The sequence below is a fragment of the Cryptomeria japonica genome, chromosome 11, assembly GCF_030272615.1.
Source record: "Cryptomeria japonica chromosome 11, Sugi_1.0, whole genome shotgun sequence".
In the NCBI taxonomy this organism is placed as follows: domain Eukaryota; kingdom Viridiplantae; phylum Streptophyta; class Pinopsida; order Cupressales; family Cupressaceae; genus Cryptomeria; species Cryptomeria japonica.
The window spans coordinates 337,517,968-337,544,748 of NC_081415.1; the positions used below are offsets into that span (position 1 = coordinate 337,517,968).

General features: G+C 40.1%; 1 protein-coding gene across 1 annotated transcript in view; it reads left to right on the forward strand.

The window, feature by feature from the left end:
• LOC131074954 (NAD-dependent malic enzyme 62 kDa isoform, mitochondrial) overlaps positions 1 to 26,781 on the forward strand; it is a 264,127-nt gene that overhangs the window by 121,346 nt on the left and 116,000 nt on the right. The window contains exons 6-8 of the mRNA XM_058011705.2: positions 19,881 to 19,941; positions 24,556 to 24,659; positions 24,756 to 24,839. Coding sequence (XP_057867688.1) covers positions 19,881 to 19,941; positions 24,556 to 24,659; positions 24,756 to 24,839 — 249 coding nt within the window. The remainder of the gene's footprint in view (positions 1 to 19,880; positions 19,942 to 24,555; positions 24,660 to 24,755; positions 24,840 to 26,781) is intronic.

Here is a 26,781-nt window from a genome sequence, read left to right on the forward strand (position 1 = left end):
CGCAGAAGAGGCCTGAGAGGATCTGTTGACGGCAGACTTGGTAGAGTTGTGGGACGTGTCGGTCACGCAGTACGTGCAGAGGGAGGCTCAAGAGAGAGCTGTCCCTGAAGGCACGGTACATGGTGAACTCACCATCAGCACTCCCGTCTTTGACTTGCTCGGAAGTATTCCAAGGTTACTCGCCTTGCACTTCAAGATCGAAGGGAGGAAACTGCATGGGAACTTTGTCGGCAACAAGTACTCCAAAGGTACGAAGAGCTAGGGAGGAAGAGGAGAGGGAGACAAGTCGACGCTGTACCTCTGGCACTTAATGCCCCTACGACCAAACAAAGACAAACGTACCACTGCCACCAAAGGAGTAGACGAGGGAACTGTACAAAGATCTCTCCATATAAAAGAATAGGCCGAGCGGAGATGACGACTAAGGGAGGTTGCTGACTCGAAGAGTCCTAAGAAACGTAGCAGGAGTCAGAGTGTGAGTTAGAGTCGTAGTCTAGAGAGACAAAGGCCGTGTACGTGGAAGGAGTTGGCGGAGGTCGCCAGGAACCTGCCACTTCCAGATGTAGCGGAGGAAGATCTCGCCGACCAGGCCCTACACTCAACGTCGAGTGAAGAATACTCTAAAGCCGAGTCGCACAACAACCCGTCAGAGTATTCTGAACAAGGAGAGGAGGCTATACGGGACCTGCACGAAGAGGTCGTCAATATTTTTGAAGCAACATTATCTGGCATCAGGAATTTGTCCTTGTCAAAGGAAACCAAAATAGGAGGGTCAAATCTAGAAACCCCGGGAAGGAGGGACTATAAGAGCGAGGGTGACCAAAGCCCTGCGGACAGGGGTCCAACCAAGTCAAGAGCATACGGTGCCTTCCATACATGTAATACCTTCTGGGCATATAGTAACTTCCAAGCACTACATAAAACCTTCCAGACAAAAACAATGGCACACACCTCGAAGAAACAAAAGCTTCCAAAATTCATGGGTGACAGGTCAGAGGATCTCGTATGACATTGTAAGACATGCGTGACCATTTGGGAGGCAAATGGCCAAGACGACTAGGATTACTGGTTGAAGGCATTTCCAACCACTCTGCGAGGAATAGCAATTGATTGGTATACAGACCTGGATGCCCAGTATAAAACGTCTTGGAACAATCTAAAGAAGGCTTTCCAAGAGGAGTTCAAACTCCTACGGGATGACAATGAAATCGTGGCGGAGATTTACAATACCAAGCAGGGAAAAAGTGAAAGTGTGTGGGCATATAACAGAAGGCTGAGGGAACTAATCAACAAAATGGAGAACCAGCCGGCTGATGGCCTCAAGGAGAGATGGTTTGGTGAAGGACTAGTACCCTCTCTCAGATGGAAGATGAAGGTGGTCCCTCCGCCCTTGTATGACGAAGTATACAACCGTGCGATGGATATTGAAAGTGAAAATAAGACATCTCGAGGGAAGCGCCGGGTGAGCGATGGTGACAGTACGGATGGAGACAGCGATGGGGAGTCCAAAACCGTGCAAGCACTCCGAAGGGATATGATGAAAGAACTAAAGGCTTACAAAGAAAGTGGCAAGGAAGGAAAGAAACTATGGTGCACCGACTACAAGACAGAAGGACACATTAAGGGGAGTTGCCCTCGAAAAGCCTTCTGTGACATCTGCCAAGTAATGGGACATTCCATTAAGGAATGCCCGTACAACTTGAAAGCACAGAGCACACAAGTGCTCTACGCCCAACCCGACCAAGTCACATCGCCAACGACACCTCTGAAGCCGGTAGCAAACTCGGACGCCTCTCCTGGAGGGTACCGAAACAACCGGCGGGGTAACAATAGGTCCAACAATAGCAAGTCGAGGAGTAGAATTCAGTACGACGCAAAAGGACGACCCATGATCCAATGTCGAAAATGCAACGAATGGGGTCACTTTGTGCAGGAGTGTCAAAATGGAGATGACGTAGGGAGTTTGCTGTGCAAATGGTGCAGTCCGGGGAATCATGAGGACACAAAGTGTCCAAAGAAAAAAAGGGGTGAATATGCTGGAGGTAGAAGAACCGGAGGAAGGCATACTGGCAATCACAAGATTGCAAAACAAGAAGGCCATGTATCCTGACCCTCGCACGGAGAAGGAAAGACTCCAGGAAGCCAAGGTAGATATTGAGCAGGCGATGGCAGAAGAACAAAGGGCCTCGCACCTAGCTGCCAGTACCCCACCCCGGTCAGGACCGGAGAAAACTATCATTAAGCAGATGTTACAGACTACTATACCCGTATGGGTATTCAACCTTCTACAAACAATGCAACAGTTGAGGATGGCCCTGACAAATGCAACCAGTGACATCACGGTCGACTGGGAACACCAGACGATGACAAAAACGCCTAGTACGACTCCGGTGAAGGAACCTGGTACGGATGCCATAGACCCTATGCTGCTCACCGTAAGCATTGGACGAAAACTTGCCGTGGTGGAGATGGAGATAATGGGACACAAGCTCACAAACACCATTGTGGATGGTGGGTTTGGAGTCAATGTGCTACCAGAAGAAACTTGGAGAGGTCTTGGAAAGCCTACCCTCTGGCCACCAACATTCCACGTCGTCGGTGCGGATCAACAGATATCAAACCCCTCGGGACTCTAATGGCACAAAAGGTGGTGATCGGGACACAACAATTCCTCTTGGACTTCGTAGTCATTCCACTGCAGAGAAAAGCATTTGATGCCCTCCTCGGAAGGGGATGGCTGATCATGGCTAGAGCCAATCATAACTGGAAGAAGAATACACTCTCAATTGAGAGTGAAGGTCATAAGTATGTGATTGACCTAAGGAACCAGACTGTCAGTGAAGAGCTTGAGTCGTCTTACTCCGACTCAGAGGACTCAAACAGATGGGAGTGGGGTTCCGAAGGAGACAGAGGAGGGAGGGAACCCAACGAGGAAGGAGTGCTGGAATTGGACAGATGCTCTGAAGATGGAACTAGTTCATTGGCCGGAGTCTTCCACTGGCAGATGGAGGACTACGAGGTCTTCCACCCGGAATGCCACATGTTGCAAATATGCAAGATTGGGGAATCAAGTGGCGATACGAAAGAGCAGTCATTTCCCCCAGAGTACGGTAGGTACCGGGAAGGGATGGCACGGGTGGATGACACACCAGCCCACCGGTTTGAACGAGATAAACCTACAGCAAAGAGGAAACTAAGGGGACAAAGATCATTTAGAAATGTCCGCAAAGGCGATAAGCTACCCTGTAGATCACAAAGGGCGAATTGAACGACGTACACTGATCCCGGGGCACCTTAGTAAATTGAAGGTACGAAAAGTTGCATTTAAGAAATATTGTCAAGTTAAGATTTTAAAACCTTTGTTAAGAAAGGGGGTATTAAAAGTTGGGAAAGAGAAATATATGGAAGAGAGAAAAAGGCTAGGGTTAACAAGTATTAAAAAATTAAAGTGTAAAGCAAATGTAATGGAAGTAAGTACGGAAAAAATGCATTTAATAAAAAGGCACTTATTTTATACAAAATTAATGAAGCATTTATGCCTAACCCTAACCTTGACAAAAACAAGTGATTATAAAGACCCCCAAGAAGCCCATTTGTATACATCTCAGAGAAGAAATCGAAGTAGACTTGGCATCAGGACGAAATCGAGAAGAAGACAAGGATCCGCACGGCTAGGCACAAAGGTGAGATTAAATTCGTACAACGTACGGACTGACTGTACAGACGAGCGTGGGGAGGTGTGGAAGGAACCAATGGTTAATCCGTACGACGTACGGATTGCCCGAACAGAGGCACGTGAAGACCAAGCATCTAATCCGTACAGTGTACGACTTGTGCGTACAGACGTGGCAAAAGTCGAGGCGAGAAAGGTACAACGAAACATCCCGTACGGTGTACAACGACAACATAACAATGCATCGTACAGTGTACAACGATAACACCTAACCCGTACAGTTTGTGCCAATCACAACGAACCAATCCGTATGACATACGAAATTCACAGCACAATGTATGACAATCACAACACAATAGTCCGTACGGGGTACATTGCAGACCGTACGACGAGTTGAGAAGTCTGTACAGGAGCGTACGGCTGCTAACGCAAAGAAGGAGAAGACTATACGGACAGGAAGAAGAAGGCCGTATGGTACCGTACGAAGGACGACACAAGGAAGTCCGTACATGTAGGGAACATACACGTAAAAATTGAAAACATTTGTTGAAAAATTCGTGCCATTTGTACAGAGTTATTTGTAGAGTTTGCGAAAGTTGAAGAGGTTGTACGGTCAGGAGAGGGAAGTGTACAGACCAATCCGTACGTTGGAGAGGCAACAACTAGTATAATGGTCCTTACAAATTGGCGGGTCACACTTGCAGACCATTATAATAACGGTCAAGGACGGGACAAAGATAGGAAAACAGGGCAAAGCAGTTGCAGTGTAACCATGACAGCTACAAATCCAACCAGTGGCAGCAAGAAGGCCAAAATCAGGCCAAAAGCGCAAAAGGATCCAGAGGGAATCACTGCGGAGAATGTAGCCTTTGAGAGCGTGTTTGGTAGCGAATGTCGTACTTGGTGGGAGGAAACTTCCCTCGACCATGTGATAAAGGACTCCCTCAGAAAAGCTCAGGTAGACAATGCCATCCAGATGCCGACATTCAACATTAAGGATTTCGAGCCGGTGCTACAAACTATGGTATCCGGATACAACCGCTAGGAAAGGGCTTCCATCATTCAGTTCTAGGGCTGCACGGTACGAGTTTCCTTCAAAGCGAAAGATATTAGGAGGTTATTTGGTATACCCGAGAAGGGGGCATCTGCAGCGAAACCGCCAAGAAGCTCACCAAGGAGAAGAAGTGGCTGCTGGACTTGGTATGCAGAGATGACCTCACGGAAGAGCAATTGAAGAGTGCCTGGTCTGACATCAAGGGATTGAAGCGTGCGTTTATCGCACCAGGAGAATGGAGAATGTTGATGGACTTGGTAAAAAGTCGCCTCATAGGAGCCAGACGTGCATCCGATATAGCCGTCTGGATGATAGGGTTAATGAATGGGATTAAGTGTGGCAAAGTGTAACTGGGGGCACCTTTTGGTGGAAAGAATTCATGATTTTCTCAAGTTGGAACACAAGACATTTTACATGTGCCACCATGCCATCAACCTATTTTTGGATGCCGTACGCCTGCAAGTATCGCCAAAAATGTGGGGGACTTTTGAACCGCGCGGAAGGGTGGAACCTAATAAGCCGACCATGTACTATTATGCCCATTTGGACACACCTGGTGACACTGCGCAACCGACAAAGAGGAGGAAGCTGGACGTATCCATAGAAGATGAAGATGATAGCAGTACCGAAGATTTTGAGGAAGAGGCCGAAGAGACTGAGGAGTAGGAGAGTGGCGATGAGGGGTTCCGAATGGCACCACATGCAGCAGGATAGGATGAAGGGGAAGTGGAATTGCAACAACAGGAAGAGGAGGAAGAGGAAGAGCAACATGGAGGGCTACAGGCACAGTGGAAGAGCACGCAGGTGAAATTCACACCCCCAAAATTATCCTCTTCAGCACACTTGGTACCACAGGAAGCACTTACAGTAGCTAGTCCGGTTGGGGACGTACGACCAGTAGGGGTGTGTTGATGTGTATTTTGTACACTATCAAACACAGAATAAAATACCTAAAGGTACCTTATCCTCTCTTGAGTAAAGCCTCTGATTGCTGAAGATATCGTGGAAAAGGATCAATCAGGATGACTCCAAGGTTCTTCGTTGTAGGATCTCTACGTGTGGATAAGCTCTTTGTGGTATGATGTGATTTGCTGGAATCACAAGGGGACTTACACTTGATGACTGAACTTCTAATTTGCTTTGAATATTGCTGGAACACAAGCTCTACTAGCTTTGATTTGAAAAAAAGGAAAAAAGATGAGGGCAAGGAGAGGATCTAATCCTAATACTAAGAATGTAAGAGCAATGAATGATCTTTGATGGAATTCTAACTAAGTCTTGTTTTGACATCCCAAGACCATCTCCACAAGGTTAGTGCGATCTTCGAAGGAAAGCTTTATGATGTTCAAATCATCACCCCAGGCATAGACACCATCAGGCTGATGCATATCAATGAAGAAGCGACAATTGAAGTTAAGCTTAAGCTGAATGATTCCAGTTGACTACGCAAGGCAAGTCTGCAATCAACAAACTGCTAGTAGTATGGATATACGAATTCCACCATCAATCAAGCACATTTCTTCCATTCATCTAATCATCTACCATCTAGGATTGAAAATTCAACAAGAAACCATGCATATTGCAAGAAACTACACACTTCACCATTACTTCAATGAAAATGGAGTTTGTTTACAATCAATGGCAACAATTTCTTGCCTTGTCCTCCTATTCTACTCTAATTGATAGACTAATTCGCTATTCTAACTACTGACTTTCTATCTTCTATTCTATTCTCCTTCTTAACTCCTCCTAACATTTTTTACAAAATGAAGAGTCGGGGCTTATATAGTGCCCATAATACAATTCGATGGCTCAGATCAATTTGAGATCAATGGCCAAGATTCAATAATGAAAACCCTAATTAGGGTTTGTTACAACCATTACATAACATTTAATGCTTGACCAATGATAAAATTGTATTGCTTGGACACATGTCCTCTCTGGAAAAATCGACCAATGGATAGCTGGGGTAGGTACATCAGAGTTTGTGCCACCTTCCATGAGTTAGGTACATTGAATCTGGACATGCTGAGGTGGACCAATCCGACTGGAGGAGTGATGACTGGGATGCCAACTCATCTAACACTTGGTTGATGTCAATTTGATGACGTTGAGAAGCTATCTTTAATTAACTCTTCTGAAATTATCTGCTTCTTCAATGAACCCTTGTTCTAACTCCTTGTGTCCTTGATTTGCAGGATGATGATGTACCTCGCCTTGGAATGCTGGATTAGAAGAGGTCGCTCTTGATGATGTTACTCCGAAGAAGGCCGTCCTTGATCTGGCTAGACTGGAGGAGGTCGCCCTTGTCCTTGCTTGATCGTCCTGGAGGAGACTGTCCTACTTGTAGATCCTTCGAGCTTGGGAGTCGCCATCTTGATACCTACACAACATTTCACAATTAATAATATATCTTGAAGTGTAGAAATTAAACTTAAAAGGAAGATTTAAGATTTTAATTAGGAAACCTCATGATAAATCTTGAGTTATCATTTCCTAATTAACCATGTAATACTTATATTTTTCCAAAAAATGTCTAAAAAATCAAACCTTGAATAAGGGTGTCAAGATGATTTCGCCATACCTCCTCTTGAGAATTAATTCTAAAAAATGATGCAAAAATAAGGTGAATTTTGGCTAGGCAAAATGTAGATCGAAGTCCTTCCTTTAGCAAAATGCCCCTCCTTTAGTCTTTATAAGCATCAACTCCACCACCTCTAGCCTCCAACACTTGAGATAAATTCGCTCCCACAAGACCAGCTTTCGCACTTTCTTCTTAATCTCCAAATTCGCACTTGAAGTGATGAGTGAATGATGGATTAAATTTGATCAAAACACCCCTATTATATAGGGCGCTCACCTTCCACTTACCCATGAGGCCGACCTAGCAAATAAATGGTGAAATAATAAATAAAACCTCAAAAGGAGTAGGCCGACTTGTCAAATAAAGACAAAATAATGCCATGTGCACTCAACTTTTAATTTTAATTTAATAAAAATTAATTTTAAATGCCTTTATAATAATAATTCGATTTTTAAAGGCCCAAAATTAATTTATTAAATGCCAATTTTATTAATTTTTTCAAATATTCCAAAGTTGGTAATTTTGGCATTTCATGCGATTTGGAGGATATCAACGTTGGGATATGGCAAAAAATAATGAATGCCAATGACTTCGCTCTGGTCCCTGGGAGAGGGACAGGAGCACTTTTTCATTTTTAGGCTAGGATTCTCAATTTTTTGAAGTCAAACCTTTGTTCACTATGCTTTAGAGGATCCTTACCATCTCACACAACTTTGCCTTAGCATAATCTCGGAGGGAATTTGTTGTTTTCATAAAAAGCGCTCTGGTCCTTCAGTGAGGGACGGGAGCACTTTTGAGTCCATTGCACGAATTCTTGATCACATTAATCTTCAATTTACCCTCAAGGCGTAGAATATCACATTTCACTCCATCTTGAGCCTTGGTAATAAAAATATCCTTTCAAAATGCAAGGTAAATGGTCATATTTGGAAATTGCGCCCTGATCCCCTGGTGAGGGACGGGAGCACTTTTGCCAGTTGTCGTCAAAATTTGCAACTCTTGCATCTCAATTCCACTTCAAGGCATTTTAAACACTTTTTCAAACTTGCGCCTTGGCCTCAATTTGTCCAAAATTGGCGAGAAAGGCTAGATAACATGTTAAGTGCTCTGGTCCTTCAGTGAGGGACAGGAGCACTTTTTGTCATTTGGGATGATTTACTCCTTTGTAGACCGCTTAAATTATATTCAATGGACAAAACATACTTCCCTTAACCTCTTCAAACCATAAAATCACTTTAATCTTGCAAAGGCAATGCAAATTTGAAATTCAAGCTCCGGTCCTTCAGTGAGGGACGGGAGCACTTTTTGCCCTCTAAGCCAAATTGTCTCACTTTTCACCTCGAAATTCCTTTGCTAGGGAAGATTTCATCTTACTTCATGCTATGAATAGAAGTTAATGTCCAATAAAGGTCTAAAATTGTGCATATAAAGAAAAAGTGCTCTGGTTTTTCAGTGAGGGACAGGAGCACTTTTGACCTTCTAGGCAAAAACTTCATCATTTCATCATTTTTGATCAAGTTTGGATGCTCTATCATGTTCATTTCGTCCTTCACTATGCCTTTGATGTTTCAATTTGACCAAACAAGGTCAGGAATGACTTTGATAAGTCTTTTTGCCCTGGTCCCTTGGTGAGGGACAAGAGCGCTTCGCCTTGGACCCTTGGAGAGGGACAGGAGCGCTTTTCGCTCTGGATCCTCAATGAAGGACAGAAGCGAAATTTGACTTTTTGAACTCTATCAGGATAATTTTTATGGAATATAACATTTAAACTTATACTTTAAGTTATATTCCATATATACTTTCAGGATGTTTGAGAGTGGTTTCAGACCTCCAGGAGCTATATTGCAAAATCTAGTTTTTTGAGGTTTTTCAGTTTCCAGACTTAGTCAAACTTCAGGATCAGGACTTTCAAACTTAGCCAAAATTTTAGGATCAGGACTTCACTCCAGCAGGACCTGCTATCCTATTGATCTCCCCGACAGCAAAGGCTAACGGACAAAACCCTAAAAGACCTAAAAACAAACCCTAAAAAGCAAAAAAGCAGGGGTCCCCATTTGCAATGGGGCGATGTGTGAAAATGTCACAACAGGGTGCTATTCCAAAAAATCAATGAAGGAGAACCACCGGCACAACGGCGGGTGTCACTGTCGCAGATCAGTTTAGCTGTACTCGAGTTGCAAGTTGCACCAGCCGCGGAACGTACCAGTATGGTAGACCGGACAGTGGCAGAGGAGGCCGTAGTGCATAGTCCAAGTAAAATAGCTCAGGAGATGGCTGTACCAGGGGAAGAAGAGGTAGTCGTACAAGGAATCGGTACTAGTATGACAGGTTTAGGTATTGGCACATCAGGTACTAATACGGTACCAACATGTACTAGTACGACAAGTACTAGTACAGTGCCAACGGGTACTAGTAAGACATGTACTAGTATAGTACCAGCATGTACTAGTACGACACGTTCAGGTACTGACACAATAGGTACTAGTATGACATGTACTGGTACTATACCAATAAGTACTAGTATGACATCTACTAGTACGATACCAACAGGTACTAGTACGACAAGTACTAGTACGGTACCAATGGAGAAAGATGAGTTATGGGATATACCGATGACGGGAAATGGTCTGGAAGAGTTGGCAGTCTAGAGACACTGATGGATGAAGATATGGATGCATCGTTGGATGGGTGGCTGGGGCAGTTTGCACTCACACATCACCCTCCCCCCTCGCCTTCACCACACGCCATGGCCGTTGAACCGAACCAGACACAGAACAGGACCACCCCTATCACAGATCAGGGTGAGAGGATGTCTGTTGAGGAGCAGAATAGAGCAACCGGAAGTGGTGGACAGAGCTCGAGGATCCTCAATGTTGGGGAAAGCAGGTCGGAAGGACTACTGGCAGGACTTCACCTCACTCCACCAGATCCTAGTGATCCAGCGGTTCTTTGGGGAGCTACAGGGGATTTCAGATGTAGCACGTGGAATGGCACAGTTGACTGGGCAGATGGAGGCCGACAACTCTGTCGACCCTGAGAAACTGCGCCACTTCATGACTTCTGAATGTGCAGACGAGTTTATGCGCCACTTCGAGTAGCAAGGGTGGCCAGACAGTAGTACGTCGAAGATGGTATGCGACTAGTAGAAGGGGTGGGCACCTTGGGCGCCACCTTGCGCAGTATGGAAGGATCCTTCCGGGATGTGTACCTGCAGATGCGGCAAAATCAGATAGAGTAGCAGGCTCAGGGTCTGTATGTAGCAAAACTGGAGAAGGAAGGGGAGAAGCATGCGCAACTAGCCGTAGTAGAGAAGAACCCGAGGGTTGAGCTAGTAACGAAGGTGACTACTTATGAGGCCCGTTGCACCATGCAGAAGAAGGAGGTGCAAGTACTGGTAGCAAAAGTGTCCGAGCTTACCTTACAGATGGAGCAAAAAGACAAAAAACTGTTGGAGGCCGCACACATGGTGAAGAAGGCACGGGAACGACAGCTGATGGCAGAGAAAAACCTCAAACTCCACATAGGGCAACAACCTTCTTCTTCGACCACTATAGGGACGTCTCTTCCCCCTTCTCAGTCCTAGTCTTTTGTTCTGTATTCCAGCTCCTATTGTCTTAGTCGTCTGGAAGACGACTAGTTTTTGGGGGGGCTGATGTTAGGGGTCAATAACACATGTTAGTTTGTAGTTGGGATGGGTGTTTATGTTTAATTATGTTTGAGTCGCCGAGAGGTTCTCGTGGGGTAGTTGGTAGTTAGTGATGGTTGGCAACTTGGCCAACCGTCGAGTCTATATATGTTTCAGATGGAACCTCGGCAAGGATGGTATTGTATTGGCATATTCTTGAGAATTCAATAAAGATATCATTCTTTTGGTATAGCTGGTTGTTATTGTTACTTATGCTTTGATATATGAATGTTCTGTTACGGGAATTGTTGGTACATGTGGGAAACCCTTGTTTTATCCGTGAGTTACCAACCTCACATTAAGGACTAAACAAAGACTAAAAAGGGAAATGGAAAATAAAAAGCAAGTTACAAGTTACAAGTCTTTTATAAAGTTAACTTGTAATTGCTAGAAAAACCCCTACAACTTAAAAACAAAAGGAAACTCTTAACTTGCAAAAGAAGGAAATTTTCCCACTCGCAGTCAAGAGGAAAAAACCCGAATTTGAAGGAAAGACATAGCAAATGAACTCGGAACACGATGACATTTGAAACATGGATCAAGGATGAACCGAAGATTAGACCAATTCAGAAAGAAGCAAATTTTTTGCCTCAAGAAGCGTGCCTTGGAGTAAAATTTTCATTTTTGAACAAAAATTTCAAAGGGGTTGTCTATTTTTGTGAATACAAAAATATTGACAACAAATAAAACCTATTGGAGTCATCAACTACAACTGGAGGTGCTACAAACATTCTAATTCCACTTTTCAGGCAAATAAAGCCACCCTCAAACCAGCATTGGATTCCTGGTAGGCCATTATTGGCATTAGTTGATGAAAATAAACATTCTTTTGCATTAATGCTTTGCTGATAAATAAATTCAGAAGTCTGAAACTTAATTTCAGTCTATTTTTTATGTTTTGCATTGCATTTATTTCTATATGGTCAAAATTCTAAGCGTAAACTTCAAAAGTCAAAAACAAACTCAAAACTCCATCAAACCCCTAAGCACTAATTCACTGGACAAAGACTCATATCGAAAACAATTAAGTCAGATTAGTGTCATTTCTAGTTGGCATCTTTCAGTGGTATCAGAGCGATGATCCTACCAGCCTGAGGGTCATCAGAGTGATTCTATGTATCAGGGTAGATTTGGTACTTACAGGTTCTACACACGTAGAAGAGCTCAGGTGGATTTGAACTTTGTAATTGAACAACCTGCAGAGAATATTATGGCTGATCGAGAGAATAACCTGAATGAGGGAAGACAAGAGCGACTTGATCTTGATGAAATTATGAGGAGCTTGGCTGATGCGCAGTCGAGAATTGTTCAAGCTTTAGACAGATTATAGGATACGCTGGACAGGATGGATTTGGGACACCACAGGGATAGGCGTAGAACACATAGTAGATTAGTTTCAGCTGCAGGGAGTCGTGGCAGCAGTAGGACTCCATCTTCACTGGGAAGTGCATCTATTTCACCACAGCGAGACATAATTCATACTAGGACAACTGATAGACCTATGCTTCCTTGGTTCAATCCTAGAGATGAACCACCATTGGCTGATCCACAGAATGGAGTAACTTTTCAGGATACAGTTATGGCCGCCAGTGATATGTGGGCTCGACTTTCGGCACACGTCAGGGATGCTTTCCCTTTGCACCAATAGTGTATGTAGTGCAAAGATTCTATGAGGGGACAGAGTGATAGATGGCCCAGGCAACAATGGAACAATGATTTGAAGAAAGCCATAGACAAACTTACTTTATCCCCATTTGATGGCAGTGGTTCCATTAGTTGTCGAGCATGGGTCCATAAATTTGACATATACTTATCTTTGAAACCAATGGCTGAAGATGAAGCCATTCAGTTTGCTGTCCTACACCTAGAGGGTGTTGCATACGATTGGTGGCACCATGGATTAGTCACTTAGAACCATGCTCTCATTCACTCATACCTAGAGTTCACAGAGAGACTGATTGCCAGGTTTGACATGAAGGATGTGGAATTAAATTACAGGGACTTAGCTCTACTGAAATAGTCAGGACATGTGAAGTCTTACATTAATGAGCTTCAGCGTATAGCAGTTATGGTGCCAGAGATGCTCGATAGGAGAGTAGTGATGTTTTTCATCGTGGGTCTACATGAGAGACTCCGTGGTTTAGTTAAGACTTTAAAGCCTAAGAATCTGCAGGAGGCCATACAGATCACTTTGGATTTAGACACCTCTCCTCCACCTTCTACATTTCAGCAGAACAGGAAATCTTTCGAAGGTTCCAAACCTTCTCAGAGTTCATCTTCACAGTTGCCCAGTGCACCACCTCCTCTTAAGATGGATCATGAATCACGAAACGAATTAAGGAGGAAGAAATTGTGTTTCTCATGCAAAGAGCCATGGGAACTAGGTCATAGATGCCTTGGGAAAGGGAAGGCACACCTCATTGAGGTCTTCTCTAATGGTGAGGATGAGAAAGTGCAGGATATAGGATCTAAGGGTGGTGGTGATGAGAATGCATTGGTCACTACCAATGCTACAATTGCTTCATTATCAAGAGTACCTTGGTATTACCCCTTTTGATTGAAGGGAACTCTTAGGGGACAACCAGTGGATTGTTTGGCGGATACTGGTGCTACATATAATTTCCTTAGTGAGCAATCAGTTGAGAAGTTTGGATTACAACTTGAGAAATTTTTGGGTTTCAGGGTGACAGTTGCTAGTGGTGGAACCTTGATTTGCACTACAAGAGTTCCACAACTCAACCTTCAATTGGAGGTCTATCTTTTGACTGATGACTTTTATGTGATCAAGTTAGAATATTGCGTGCAGTGGCATCGATCCATTGGTAGGTACACATTTGATTATCACAAGATGCAGCTAGAGTTCTTGGTGGATGGGAAGGAAGTGGTTTTGATAGTTTCCTCAGATGGCAAGCCTAAGGGAATGACAACATATAGATTGGAAGCCAATAATAGTGCATCTTGTAGTAGAACGGAATTCAGACATTTTGGAACAGCTGATATAGAGCAGTGCTAGAGGTTGAACGAAGATTGGTTGGCAAGAGCACGACAAGCCAAATTGATAGCCCAACAAGCTAAGAAGCACCTCCTACATATTCATGTCTTTCACTATCCTATATTGAATTATGGGCAAAGTTTGTCTAATTCCGAAAACTTAGTTGCTGATTACTCTATTAATGTGAATGAAGATGTGATTGATAATATTCTTAGTGGGCCAGCTACTCAAGAGGTGCCCTTGATGGTAGTAGAAGGTATCCATCACTCACCTATGAATTGGTCACTGATTCCACTTCACATGATAGCAGTATCCTTGCTGATTGGTGATTACATCTTCTTTGGTTTTGGAGGGATTAGTGACTGTCCTAGTAAGGATCATTTGACACATACGGACTTGGTAGGGACTACATCAGTTTTCCAGCAGTATGGAAGTGTTCAGAGATGTATCTTGGGGATAGAGACAGAGTTAGGAGTGTATTACATTGATTGGTATTGGAATGACAGTATGTTTGATAACTTGTGTGATGTCGCATTCTCCTACTTTAGCTCCTACAGCGGATTCTTCATCTGGGTATGGGATTCAGGGATTGATTTGTTGGTGTGTTATCACGTATGAATTACAATATGTTGCATCATGGTTAGTGGAGTTGAATAGCTTAACCAGTCTAGAGCAGCGGATTACTTATGTTTGCTTGAGTGCAAGCAATCCCGGGAAGGGAGGACTGTAATGTCCCCAACTTTCTAGATGTTATCTAGTTATAGGAGGCCTCAAACTTAATTAATTTTGCCATTGGGTGAAAAAGAAATCAAGAAAGCTTATAATAAGAGCTTATAAAAGTTTATAAGTTACTTTTTCTATTAATAGAAAATTTTAATAAAAGTAACTTTATAAAGTTAACTTTTTTTCACCCCCTTGGCTCGATTTACTAGGCAAGATAAATAATTAAAAGTGGCCATGCTATGTTATGAGCTCCCCCAAGTTTGTACGTCCAAACTGAAGGAAAGAAGATTCCTTGGAATCTTGTAAATATGCTTTTCTATGGATCGATTGAAGGCTGGAGATTAAAAAGTGGATTTGGGCATTGATTTTGAGTATTGTGCGTTTTTGTTTTGAGATTAAATATTAGTTTTCAGATCTGCAACTATTTTTGCAGGGAGCTGGAGCAAAATTGGGGACGGAAATCCCCAATTTTTGATGATAGGACGAAAACCCTCATCTTTCATCAACTGTTCTGCATAAAAGTTTATATTTGGCCAACAAGAGGCACAAATCATGCATTTAATTAGCAGCAGCAGCATCATAAAATCTGATTATCAGATCTGGGCAGGAAAGGAGAGTGAATTTAGTGAAATTTGTGCATTCTGGGCCAGCCGTACTTCCTAGTCCTGGCCGTACCATTCCATCATGCCTATGGATACCAAAGAAATAATTCAAAGGGTTTCAATTCAGTGTAATTGCTCAAAATTCTTTGTCAGCAGCCAATAAGAGGAAATTGGGTGATTATTTGGGAATAATACAACATATTGGAGCTAAACCAGCAAATTTATTTTTCTCTTTCTCTCTTTCTACCCAACTATTGATTTTGTGCTTTATCATGTTCCTAAAAACCTTTCCAAGAAGTGGATTGATCATAATAGTACTATAATTACAGGGATTATTAGTGTCTCCACTTTTGTGTAAAGGAATCACTACACTTGTTCATTCTGTTGGAAAGCTGCTTTGAGTGACTCGGTCAAAAGAATTCTTGATGTGAGGAGCAAGGAGCTCCATTCCCCACTTTAGTAATTCAACTTGTAGCTTGTCAATGTCCCGAGCTTTACCACATGCCAAGCTTCTTATACCTTCATATCTTCCTCTAAGAAGAGTTCTTTTGAAGCACTAACTATAGGAGGGTTGTCTTTCTCAGGTGCTTGCTCATAATTGGAATGTTGGATTGAAGAATTAGGTAGCTACATGTAAGGGCTTGTAAAGATGACGATGCTATCATCAATCAACGATGTCCCGTATGGGATGGTGGTTATCCTGATCTCTAAAATATTCGGATCAAATTGCGTCCCTTGCCCTATTCATGCCCTCATATATGTAGCCCATTGTGGGCTTCTGCCCATTAATAACTCGTATTAGCACAATTAAAGGCTTCATGAATTGCAATCGTTGTAAAACATTAATATAAGTGCAAACAAAATAAAGCAAATCAAATGAAAATAGGGACAAAAATATAATAGAAATTTATCTCTACAACCTCTTTGGTCAGTTGTAAAAAACTGTGTTCGTCAAAGATCCAATTAACTACATCAATCCCTGTATTGGTCTTTCCATATGATGTGGACCACTCCTCACTAACAAACATGTGCCTCAAAGTAGCCTTTGATTGAAGCAAAGATCGCAACGTGATAAAATTGGTTGCAAAGTAGGTTATTCTAAGGTGAGCCAACTCTTTTTTGTTTGTGAATTTTCTCATTACATTGAGGACCCAAGTATGATTATATATGTATTTGCGAATATTTTTAGCTTACTCTACACTTCTTTTGACACAATGGAAATTAGTCAAGATCCTCCAATATGAGGTCAAAGCAATGAGCAACACAAGGAGTTCAAAACAAGGATGGGTGACTACGCATGAGAAGTCTACCAGCAACAACATAATTTGCTACATTATCTGTAACTATTTGCATCACATTCTCCTCACCCACATTGGCCAAGACTCTCTCCAAAACTTCACAAAGTAATTCAACATTTTTGGTGTTTCTTGAAGCATCAACTGATTCTAAGAACATTGTGTCACTTGACAAGAAAACAAAATCTGCTATTCGGTAAATCAGAAATTAGAAATTTTGATCACTAAATCAATGGATTTCACAAAATACTATTTACTTAAGGAAGAAACAAGAAAATTCAACAATGTTCTATTTCTTCTATCAGTCCAATAATCAGTCATGGTGGTACAACCCTTCTTTCATATTTTATGCAGTTCATCAATTTTTGGCTTTCACATTAGCCACCTTTTGATTCAAAATGGGGTCCTTTATCTCATTATTAGGGGCTTGGAACGTCATCCCACAAATGTAATGACATCTATCATGTTTTGCCAATAAGGAGATGTACAATAAATAAACTAATTATATATTCTAAAATAAATAAAATAATAAATACCTGATTGTGTGAAATGAAATAGTTCAATAAAACCGAAAGTCTCCAATCACATTTCTTGTACTATCATGCTTATTCTTGTTCCAAACCATGCTCTTAAGTGATGTTTGGGCACTTGAAGTAATGTGTGGAACAAAACATGAATCTAAGTTGGATGAAAGTATAGGAACTCTAGTCCCAATATTAACATTACAACTGCCAGTGTTAGTGCTCATAAATTCAAGAAATAGGGGAATGGAAAAAGTCTCCACCAATGGTTGTCATTTCTTCTCTTTGCTTTTTCTATAAATTAATTTTTGTTGATCAAATGTCTCTCATTGACTTTGCACATTATGTATAAATTTAGGTGTTTTTGGAAATGTCTTAGCATCACAGCGTGGTATATGTGCAAGGTAACAATTAATTTGGTTAATGCCTCTCCGAAGCAGTTTTGTATTGCAACGCACACATGTTATCAACCCTCTATTACCCTAGGGATGGCATGTTCCTTATAAGGATCTCTTTTAATTGGGATCAACATTGTGGTTAAAAATTAGGAACAATTTTTAAGTATGTTGTAATAAAATATAAATGGAAAAAAAAAATTAACATTTACTATTATTAGTTAAATTAATATTAAAAAATTAGAAAAATAAAAAACAACTAGGGTTTGCAGCCATTTTCTTTGTGAAAAAATACAAAAAATCTATATTTTGTTCTTTTTTCTATTAACCTAAATGCAAATAAAAATTGTAGAACACAATGGTTGAAAATAAAAAAGCTAAAAAAATTTCAAAATACAAACTTTTTCAAATTTACTCCAAAATGACGGTAGAATGCTCCAAATCAATGTTGGACTCTTCCAAATCCTCTATAGGCTCCTCTAGATAAGTCAAGGGCTGCTATAAACTTACCCACATGGTTTTCAATTACTATTTCTTACTCAACATATGCTGGTTTTCTTTTCAATGGCATATATTTTTTGCTCAAAAACTAGTTTTTTCTTCCTTGTGTTTGAAAATGAAACAAATGAGCTTTTAGGGTGTGAGAGATCCTTATAAGTATTTTTGTGTTATCTCTTTATGTTTATTTTTGTTTTTCATTTCCCCTATTGCGGACGAGTCTTACGTGTTGGACTCATTGGGTACTTGGGTCATGAGTCCTCAAGAAAGGTTTTGGTTACTCACCTCAAAACATGCCAAGTCTTCGGGAGTTTGTGTGAGTCTTGTAACTATGCTTCATTAACACACATACACACATATGTACAAACACATACATATATCAATCTAGAACAAGGATACATGGAAAATAGCCCTCTAATTATACTAGAAAAGACAAAATTGCACTTTTGCCTAATAGATAAGAACTCATCCTCTATACGGAAACACATGAAGGCATAAACTCCCCTACACTAAGAGATGAAGATCCTCTTGAAGGCTAACCTTACACTTGATTTTCAATTTTTCCACATGTACCACAAAACATCTGATCAAATTGATTCCAATAGAAATCTTAAAGGGTTTTAGTATAGTACTATAGAGTTCTTAATAGAGGTTGGCATGTCTGATCTATTTAACCTTTGGGTTTGATACAGATTGTGCCAGTTGTAGCAATGCCTCTCAATTCCTTATGTTTGTAGTTAAAAAGCAGTTTGGGCCAATCTTTGATCAGAAAATCTTGCCAAGAGATCATGCTGGTTGCATGGAGAATAGCATTTCCAAACTGGTCTTGCCACAAGATTTCAAGTGGCTGGCACTATATTAAGAAGTGGAGAGCTCAGAAGCATTAAATTTGTGGCACCACTGATACTATCAGAAAGCTCAAAAGATCTCTTTATTGCTTGAGTGTTCTGATCAGCCTTGTTTTGACGGCAGAATAAGTCTTTCATGGTACATTGGTTTTAAATTTTCTAAGAACTGATCTCCCAGCTCCCAGCAAGGCTGTCTATTTTAATAAAGGAACGCTTATTATTCATGGACACAATGGGATTGTAATGACCATGTGGCATACGCAATTGGAACAGAGTCTTAATTCAAGTTTTGGTGACTATATAGATTTACCTATAGTTGTGTATCCATCATTTGTTCAGGCCATGAAATTCCGATGTTTGTAATTTCTAAGGGTAGAGCAGGTCTTCATTCATGCCAACTCTATAATGCCATGAATCTTATCATCAGGCACTCAAGAGCGAAATAATCCATAACATAATATACCTTTCTCAGTTCAGTTTCTCTCTTTAGGAGATATCTTTAATCATGTTTATATGCATTCTGCATTAGCAGTCTCTTCTGTTGTGCAAAGTTTCTTAGTAGTGAATAGTGGTTTTGGAAAGGATAATTGTGAATGATATGTATTCTAATATGTTCAAAGAAACATAAATAGCATTGTAGTTTCTGATTCATGGTCTATCTTAGTTTTGGATTCTTCCTAGTTCATTTGGAAAAGTTTGTTTTAGTGACAGAATGGTTTAGTCAGAGCAACTATATCAGATATCTAATCTAGATAAATATTTGATGAGGCCAGTTTTTTGGAAGATTAGTACTTGTACATTATTTTAGTTTGTTTTACTTTTGATAGAGTAAAATTCACATGATATAGAAGACTGTATCACCATCTTTATGACCTTTTCTAGACTGTTAAATTGTTTCTTGTAGGTTTATAATTTTCTTTTCTTTTGTTTTGATTTTTGACAGGTTTCATATGCAATTCTGTAATGTTTTTGTATGTTACTTGTATTTCTTACATTCTTTGTACATCCAGGTGCTTCCTGTGATGATCGACTGTGGCACAAATAATGAGCAGCTCCTTAAAGATCCTTTATGTGAGTATTCCTTTAAGTTACTAGTGAGATTCTTGTTTATTTTATTAGGTTTTCGTTAAATTTTTTATTTTTTTAGTTAATTTCATTTTTTGAAAAGCAAATATATTACCTTACATTACTGAACTGTAGAGCTAATTAATAGAGTACGGCAGAAATATGCCTTTTGTCTAAACTTGTACCCTCTGCTAACATTGAAATGGGAGGTCAACATGTCAGCTTTAGCAAACAACCTGTAAGAGAGTACAGTAGAAATAATAAAAATTTCCAAACTTGCACTCTCTGCTAACATATAAAAGAAGGTTAACATAGCAGCTTTAACAAACAACCTGAAGAGGATTGATAGCTTTCTTTATATATTTATTGCATTTGAATTGAGTAGCTAGATTTCCTATAGAACTAGAGAACTTTACTATGTGAAGGATAAGTACATCTTTGTTAAAAGCTCCCTTACTCTAATGCTCACTCAAGTGAAATGTATCTTTTTGTGATAAGTAAATTGAGGTGATCTATTGGGACTGTCACCTATAACAAAAATAAAGGAAACTTCCTCATTACAAAATTGACTGGTGTACTTAAAGTCTAGGGGAAATAGCAAAAACAATGGGTTACTGATACACCCTCAAAACATCATAATCTTCCCAACTGAAATGCAACGGAAGGTAACTTTAGACTATCTCAATCCTCTAAAAAAGAAAGGAACTGCTGAAAGCTAGGAATCAGTACTTACTATTCTTATAGTTCGGATTCCAAAGTCCACCAAGCATGGGCCATTGACTGCCTCTTTCCCCTTCTGGAAAGAAGAGCTTCCATAGCCAATTTAGAACCTATTGCAATAAACTCCTGTTCTTCTAGATTTAGTTGTTAACATCCATTTTTCTATCTGTCGACTTTTTATTTGAGGCTGAGAGAGTTTCCAGGGATGGGATGGGAGAGCCTACTCCTCTTACAGCCACAGAAGAGTTCTTTTCTGTAGAAAAACTGGAGCAATCAAGCTTGGTGGTCTTATCATGAAGAGATCTGTCGATAGTATCCTGTTTCCTGCATTCAATCTCTAACCTGCTTTTTTCAGAATTGGGCTTGTGCCCATGCTTACCTTTTGGCTTTCAGGCCACAATTAGCTTTTGGCAAGGAGTTCATCTTTGAAATAGTCAAGATCTAGGAAGTCTTTTATTAGTACTCTCCATTTCCTCCCTACTTGAGGTAAGTCCCAGCCTTCAACCTATATAATCTGAGTAGCCACATTTGAGTCTGCTCCATTGGAGGAGGAGGTTTGGTATCTTTGAGATGATTAATTGGTCATGATTTCTCCAGATAAAATCGGGATTTGGTTTCCTAATTATGAGATATACTTTTGAAGCTGAACATTCTTAGAGGAGGAGGCCAGAGCTGCAATCTTGGCTAAAATGTCCCATCTGGTTGCATCAGAAGCACCAAAACAGAAGCCCCTAATAATTTATGAATTGCAAGAATGAGAAGATAGAATCCAGATGGAGTGCATGAGAGCTTTGAAAGATAATCAATGCACGCATTTGGAAATCTTCAGAAGTTGGAGCGCTTTTAATGAATACCCCAAGCTGTTCCACAAGAAGCTTCAGCAAACCTGCATTTCTAGACCGATTTCCTGCAATCCTTTTGCTACTTTATTACCCTTCTAAATGATTTCTTCCTTTTTTAATTCCATGATATTCACATGTCCTAAATCAGTGTCCTTGACCCTCAGGTAAAAGTTTCAAAGGTGATTCTATGAGTTGAAAATGATATCGCATCTTGTTTTTTGCTTTGAAAGTGCCTTTCACTCTCATTTATATGATTAAATCTTGTTCCTTTTAGGACCAAAACAGTATCCCTTATGACTGAAATATGAGCTTTTTTCCAATGAGATCTTGACTGTTTCGCCCCTTAATGCTGCAATCTTGAATGCTCATGGAAAAGTTGACGTATGCAAAAGGCGGCTCGTAAGATGCAAAAGAGGAACATAAAGGCCACCTGTTTATTGCTGTTTCTGAATGAGAAACACTGCTATCTGTACTGAAACTTCTGCTATTTTAGAAGACTGAGAACTACTGCTTTGAGTGAGTGAAAACTGCTGTCATGGGCAACTGATATTGGTGTTTTGGGGCTTAAAACTGCTATTTGTGAAGATGAAACTTGAGCTATCATGTCATGTCCCCAATTTTTGCCCTTCCTTAGTGACAACATTTGTAGCAGGGTTGATCTATTATCTGGTTCTCGTAGGCCAGCAGAGCGTGGAGGGAACCAACTCAGGGGCTTAGAGAGTCAGGCATGAGCCTTTTAGGCAGGTTGGAGCAACTGACAACAGTTTCCTAAAATTTAGGAGGAATCCCTATTTTTTAGGGATTGATTGGGAGTGGTCTAGGGGGCATCCAGAGACCTCTGGGAACGTTTTGGAGACTTTGAGTGCATCTCCTATTTTTTAGGAAGTGCTATTTTTGTGTGGAATAAATTAGTTATTATTTGTCTTTCTTGTTTGCTGCAATAAAGAAATCAGAATTCTGAATTCAATTTTCAGTATCAGATTAGTTGTATTTTGCATACCTCTTTCATTGTGCAACATTCAAAAGTCAATAACACTCAATCAAACCTCAATAACACTTCAAAACCCAAATCATCTACACGCTGGTTAAAGAATTTTATTTAAACAAACCTGTCAGATTGTGCCAATCAGCAGTTGGCATCTTACATATCATCAATTGCAGTCCCAAAATGAACTCCTTGAAACCCTTGGAATGCCAAAATTACTGCTTTTCAATGCTCAGAAGTTGGAAATTGTGAGGATTGTAAACTGCTGTTAAGTGCCTTGAAAGGTACCCAAAAGGAGATTGAAACCCTAGATGTGTCTTGACTGATTTTATCTTGAAATCTTGCTGTCTGGATTAGTGAAAACTGCTGTTTTATGAACATTTCTTAAAATCGTGATAATTTTACTGTGGAGACTGCTACAGATCTACACAAAATCCTCCAAATGCCCTCAAAATCTTTGGGAACAGGAAGAATACCTGCCAAGAATGCTTGAGGAATATTACTGAGGTGTTGGTCCTTTACAGTAGTGAAGAAATCTTGAGAAAACCTGCTGTTTTGTGTCCCAAATTGCTCCAAAACTTCTCAATGACATCCTCCCGTTGACATTGCTTCTTGACAATGCGAGAATGAAACAATACAATTATTTTATAGGCTAAAGACATACTTTTTGAATTTTAGACTCAGCTTTTCCTTCTCTCATAGGTGTCCTTTTTGGTTTTTAATTGCTTTTCGACATACAACTCCTGGGCATGTACTAGGGGACATGAAGATACTTTTTGACATGATTTCAAGTTGACAAATTGGCCTTGAAGTTTCTATGGGTGCACTAGGTCTTGAAGCACTTGTGTATCTAGTTGCTTAGAAAATGACAGGGGTGTTCAAGGGTACACTTGGGGAGCTTATTGCACTTTTTGGTCTAGTTCATCATTGACAACTGGATACATAAGAGCACTTGGTCAAACTTTAGTTATAATTTGGGCACTTCTAGCTATATAGATGCACTTTTGCTCTAATTTGGGCACCCGTAACCATTTAATTTCACTTTTTGTTCTAATTTGCAAGTGCTATTTTGATATTTACTTTAAGTCATGAGGCATGCACCCAAGGAGTGGAGTTTCACTTATGTTATGTCTCTTCATTGATGTTTTGACACTTTAGTGATTCTATACATCGATAGCCTCTTAAGTCACTTCTTCATTCTAATTCTTCATTAAAAGCGCAATTCAAGTGACTTAGTGATCTAATTTGTTGTTAAAATACTTTTCACACTAATATGATTTTCTCTCCAAATATGACATTTGGTCTCTTTGGGGCATGCCAAATCATTTGAATGCCATTTTTGAAAGTTTTTTAATCTTTGAGTATGACATTCTCTCTTTTGCATGCCCCAAACCACTTGTGTAAACCTTCGTGATTTGAAATCTTGAAAAAGTACATCTCTGTCAAGACATGTCTTGGAAACCTTGATGACCATTTCTCTTCCTTGACACTTCACTGCCCTTCCTCATGTCCAGTTTTTTCATGTTGACCTTGTTTGGAATGCTTGAAATTCCCCTCTTATAGGTCTTGCAAAGGTGTTAACTGGAATTGACAAAAACTTGGCAACTAAAAGGAACCAGGACTTAGACTTGATTTATGCATGAGAAACCACTGAGTTGTGGCTTGTGACTTGACACACTATGAAATATTTTATTTGGGTAGAACATAGTTGTAGATGTATAATGTGCATATTACATATGTACAAAAAATGATTCATACCATACATAGAATCTAGATGCATCCCATACCTAATGAAGCATTTGCATCAAGACTCTACCTTAAAAATTGGTATGTGGTGACAATAATTATGACAAAAGTTTTATGTCATATGTGTACGTCTGACAATATGGGATCTAATTCAACATTCAAGTGTTTCAGTTCCAGGTTGAAAGATTATCAAATTCTTTTTGACATGTTAGATTTTGATAAAGTTCATGGATAAATTTTCTGAGTATTCCTTATAATTGCCAATATTTATTTCTAACTTGTAGACTAACGAATTCCACTAAATGTTTTGTTTTGCATGGGATAAAGATCTGGGGTTGCCAATCCATAGGCTTGATGGAGAAGAGTTTGTGTCAGTTATTGATGAATTCATGGAAGCAGTCTTCACGCGCTGGCCACATGTGATAGTGCAGGTTACATTTCCTGTGGATTACAAGATTTTTTAAGAAGGTTTTATCTATAAGCAATATCAGGTTTGGAAATTGTTGAAATGTTTTTCTTTCTCTTAGTTTGAGGACTTTCAAAGTAAGTGGGCGTTCAAGTTACTACAGCGCTATCGGAATCATTATAGGATGTTCAATGATGATGTTCAGGTACACATTAGTTTATCTTATGTTAAAAGCTTAATTGTTTGATCCTCTGGCTTTAAAAAATATCATTGATGCTGGAGTGGATGCCATCTTTTCAAGTTCAAATGGGCCTAATAGTTGAACACTGTATTTTATATGATGAAAAATTTCAGTAAAAAGAAATGTATGAAAACATGGTGAAACAGTCTGATTTTTGAGTTTCGTTTTGTTAAAACAGAACACATTGCATTCTGTAGATAAGGATTGGAAGAGAGGATTTTTGTAAGGATTGCATTTTTCCTTTTCCTTTACTGTGAGTCATTGTTTTGAATCTATGCCTGAGAATCAGTTTTAAATTATCTCTGAATATTTGTTTTGCGAGATGGTCATATTTGGCTCTTACCCTTGCACTAGTTCAACTTTAGGGTAGAAATACATTGCAGACTATACCAAATTATAAGAATTTTCATCTTAATATATAGACTGCAATACAGGTATTTCTGAAATAGATTTCCATAGGTAAAAGATAAGAACAAACCCAGAGCAAATATTTCTTGGAAACAAGCTGTCTCATGGAATAAGAGTATGCAATATGTTAAGAGTATTTAAGAGCTAAAGGAGTATAATATAAGATATCTATACCATGCTATGGTCAAGCTTTGCACAAGGACATCCCTTTGATGGCCAACACCCTATTGCTTAATTCAATGCTCAATAGCAATTACAGTTATGATTGCCATGTGACTTCATAACTTAATCCATAAACGGAATAGGCAATGCATTCCAATTTGGTCCTCAATTAATGAGCAAGCGGATCTTTAGCAAAGCACTGGTAACATGCATTCAACTGTAGTGAAGATCTACCAAGTGCAATGCAAATAGGGGTCAGACATCCTCTGCGACCAAGTTGATATTGACATGAATCTAGTTTGAGAAAGATAGGTGCAATTATTGGAGCACATATTACTGCTTCAAGTTGTCAAGAACAGATCCCTGCTGATAGATTAATCTTGGAAATGAGAGGTACTGAGAGCAGTCACATCATTATGAGAGTATCCAATTTAGATGTAAAATCTACTGTAGTCATGGACATTTAGGTAGGATATGCCCAAGACAAGAGCATCAAATCACACAATCTCAAGACATAATGGGAAAAAAATACATTAACTTTGTCAAGATCAATATAATCCAATTACAGTTGCAGCAACATAATACCAACCAACTACCTCAAGTAGGCCACAATCCAAAGAATAGTAGAACAAAATGAGATTCCAGTGAGGGATGATCCCAAATTGTATCAAATCATTCTATCCTCTTTTGCATGAATTCCATGGAATATGCTACATCATCAGTCCGTTTATAGCTAAGTTGCCTGTGCGGGTTATTGTTTGTAACTAGGAAAGGGGGTTCGGATTGCCTAAGGCAACATCCAAACCCCTAAAGGGCTGGGTCCCCCTTTCCCAAAGTTTAACGTGTAGGGCTGGACCCTTCACGCCAAAGAGGGTAGCGTACCCCTAAACAGGGCCAGCCTATAATGACACGCCACACTAAAACCTATATTTGTGCCAAACATATTTCTCTAATTAAAGCCGACTTGAAGGTTATATGCTCATATAAATAAAGACCATTTGCCAAGATCAATTCACTCAATCATTCATGCAATCAGCGAAATCCATCTGCTCCTTGGTGTGTGAAATTAAGAGGTGAACTGGGTGAACCTATTCAAGGAAGACAAAGCTATTTTGGTGTTCCTAATTTCTGTTAGATGGTGCATTAAAGAGCAGACTTGGTGAATTTAGAAGTGTAGACCTGATATAATAAAAAGGGCAGATCTGATAAGAGGTTGAAGATCCTAGATCTAAGTCACATGACTGGAGCTAAGTATTGTATTGTTACAATTCAAGATTGAATACATAATCTGACCTGTGGGTCTTTAGTGCTGGGTTTTTCCTCCTTGGAGGTTTTC